Source organism: Larimichthys crocea, unplaced genomic scaffold, assembly GCF_000972845.2.
Source record: "Larimichthys crocea isolate SSNF unplaced genomic scaffold, L_crocea_2.0 scaffold774, whole genome shotgun sequence".
NCBI classification, from domain to species: domain Eukaryota; kingdom Metazoa; phylum Chordata; class Actinopteri; family Sciaenidae; genus Larimichthys; species Larimichthys crocea.
Window position 1 is genome coordinate 34,974 of NW_020860226.1, and position 3,050 is coordinate 38,023.

Here is a 3,050-nt window from a genome sequence, read left to right on the forward strand (position 1 = left end):
AATTATGGCGCGAATTTGATTTTATTATTATTAAAAATATAGAATAATAAAGTTTTAAAAAACTTTTTTCTGATTTTATTTTAGTTTTTTTTCTTTTAAAAACAAATTTCTTGTCATAATTTCGGCGCTAAACGAATTTATAATAATGAATCTAAATGATTCAAATGAGTTCTAATTGACTGTATGACTGTTTCCGGATCCTTAATGATAGAAACACATGGGTGACCTGTGAAAAAAGTTCCTCTCTGTTATCAGAATAAAATAAATCCACGCGCGGGACAACATTTTCACAAGAAGGGGCCATATGTAGGAGGGAGTGTGTCTGATTTCACTTAATGCTGTGTGTTGGTAATTACATCAGGCTGGAGGACCCTCTGCCACCCTCCTCCTCCTCCTCCTCCTCCCCCTCCTCCCCCCTCCTCCCCTCCTCTTTTGCATGGAGCTGATTGGTCGCAGGCAGGCAGCCCGGACAGATACCGCGTTGTCCTGGTGACCCGGCCTCTGTGCGCTCCAGCCAGCCATAAAACCGTGCGCTCTCACGCAGGCGTGCCAAAGTGGCTGTCAGATGCGATTTGGAGTAACAAGTGGATTCTTAGCTTTTCCTCAGCATCGCGCCTGGAAACACTTTTGGTACGTGTCTGATTCTTTTTTTAGACATTCTGAGTGATAATGTGTGAAACCTGACTCAGATTGTTATGGTTGTTTGAGAGATTTATGTCGATACAGAGGGAATTAGAAACAGTGTAGAAAAAAATATAAAGACTGACAATTTATCTCACGATTCAATATTGATGTGAAGATAAATTATGAAGCAGAAAAGTTTCGTTTAAATGTTCAAATTATGCAGAATTTACAAATTTTTCCAAAACCAAATTTCGTTTTTACGCACGTCGATTTTTAATTATTAATTAACAGATAAAACTGTTGTAACTTTTAATCACACGTCATAATAAAGTGTATACTGTCTTGAGTTGTGGTGGCACGACGTGTGGATTAACTAACGAAGCTCTCTCTCTTCAGAGCCCCGTGCCGGACCTAGATCATGGACTCAGATACAAGCCGCGTGTCGAGCAGACCATCATCTCCCGAGGTAGACGACATCTTTCTGGCCACCCTGAAGAAATCCGTGCACGGCTTCTCCGGAGCCGTGTCCTCCACACAGAGCGACTCTCCAGACATCTCCAGCCTGCGCGGCCTCTCCGCCTCCGACGAGGAGCTCGCGCTCCGGCTTGCCAAGAAAGACCGTAAACTCCTGTCAGAGGGCGAGCTGCAGTCCATCCGCCTCAAGATTAACAGCCGCGAGAGGAAAAGGATGCACGACCTCAACGTGGCCATGGACGGGCTCCGGGAGGTCATGCCCTACGCGCACGGACCATCTGTGCGTAAACTCTCCAAAATCGCCACCCTGCTGCTGGCTAGAAACTACATCCTGATGCTGAGCAACTCACTGGAGGAGATGAAGCGGCTGGTGAGCGAGATCTACGGCAGCAGCGGACACCACGGCGGCTTCCACCCATCAGCCTGCGGGACTATGACACACGCGGGACCCGTGCCAGGACACCCGGCGGCTTCTCACGCCCCACACCCGGCGGTGCACCACCCGCTCCTCCCGCCAGCAGTCTCGACCGCTTCTCTGTCCGCGCCCGGCATCGCCGCCGTCACTTCGGTCAGACCCCATCACGGACTCCTCAAAGCGCCCGCTGCCAGCGCAGGGCCGCTGGGCAGCAGTTTCCAGCACTGGGGCGTCGGCACCGGGATGCCTTGTCCGTGCAGCATGTGCCAAGTCCCGCCTCCGCATGTTTCCAGCATGAGCACCGTCACCATGCCGCGGCTGGCCAGCGACTCCAAGTGACTCCAAACCGAACGGAGACGAACTTTTTGGGGCTGTCACAGACTCTCCCTCCCTGTCCACGTTATCACTCTTTTTATTTATCTTTGTTGCGTCAACGGAGCCTGTAAAGACACTGATGATTCTCCTCACAGACTTTGATGGTTTTGCAACTAACTTAGTGTTTTATGGTAATTAACCTCAACTGTAACAGTTGTTTTCTTCACAGAGCTCCAAAAGCACAAAGTTCAGCTCATCACTGAGCTCTTCTGGCCCACGCAGGCGCCTTTGTGTCTCTACAGTTATTTAAAGATCAGTTTTAATTTCTGGTGTGTGGGCCTGCGGGAGGAAAGAGGGCCCAAATCAAACCACAAATATAGAGTGTAAATATGTAGATGGATTAGTCTGTTTAAATAGTGGGAGATATTATATATTAGAGTCTTGTTAATGTGTGGGGAGACCCCCCTCCACCCCGCACACGTTGCACCTGCTTTATTCTATCCGTCTTCTTCATTCAATGCTTCTTCATTATTTTCTCTCTCAGTAGGCTGTTCTTCTCTGTCCGACGTGAACAATGACCACTTCTTTATTTTTTTAAATACAAAAAAAAAAAAAAGAAAATGATATTTATTTACTTATTTTGGATTTCAGATGAATGTCTGATCATGTTGGGGTTTGAAATGTAAAATAAAGACGATTAATTGAAAAGAGAGAAAAAAAAAGTCTTTGGTGATGTTTTCTTTTGTGGAGCTCGCACACTTTTAAAGGTTTGAAGCAGAAGTGATCACAGAAACACTGAACAGCAACTTCATGACAGAGAGGAAATATCACACAATCAAACCTGCAACATGATTTACAATCATTCATGCTCATTCAGCATCTAACTGCTCATCATTAGATATTTATGTATTTATTACCTGAAAACTGACTTTTATTATCATCATTATTATAATTTATAGAAGAGACCATCTACACTGGCCTTCTTTAAGCTTTCCTCATACATGACATATATGATGATGAACTTCAGCTTCATTTCATGGCTTTGGATATTAGACTAAATGAGACGTTTTATGATTTGAAATATATAAGATATAATATAAATGACATATAAAATAAAACTAACCAGATTTAACAGAAAATCCCAGATTCAAAGTTTATACAGAAATAAATAATAAATTGTGTATTTGAGAATCTTTTGACTTCACAGTAACTTAAATCTTGA

The 3,050-nt window shown here is 44.1% G+C and overlaps 1 protein-coding gene across 1 annotated transcript; it reads left to right on the top strand.

The window, feature by feature from the left end:
• The first annotated feature begins 505 nt into the window (after positions 1–505).
• LOC113745453 (oligodendrocyte transcription factor 2-like) lies at positions 506–2,511 on the top strand. Its single transcript, XM_027276995.1, has 2 exons — positions 506–630; positions 1,021–2,511. Exon 2 carries the CDS (start codon positions 1,043–1,045, stop codon positions 1,850–1,852), a length of 810 nt encoding a protein of 269 aa, XP_027132796.1. The 5' UTR covers positions 506–630; positions 1,021–1,042; the 3' UTR covers positions 1,853–2,511.
• Positions 2,512–3,050: the final 539 nt, after the last annotated feature.

What these genes read in the sequence shown, in the direction of transcription:
- LOC113745453 (XM_027276995.1), top strand. Translation starts at nt 1,043, where the DNA reads ATGGACTCAGATACAAGCCGCGTGTCGAGCAGACCATCATCTCCCGAG.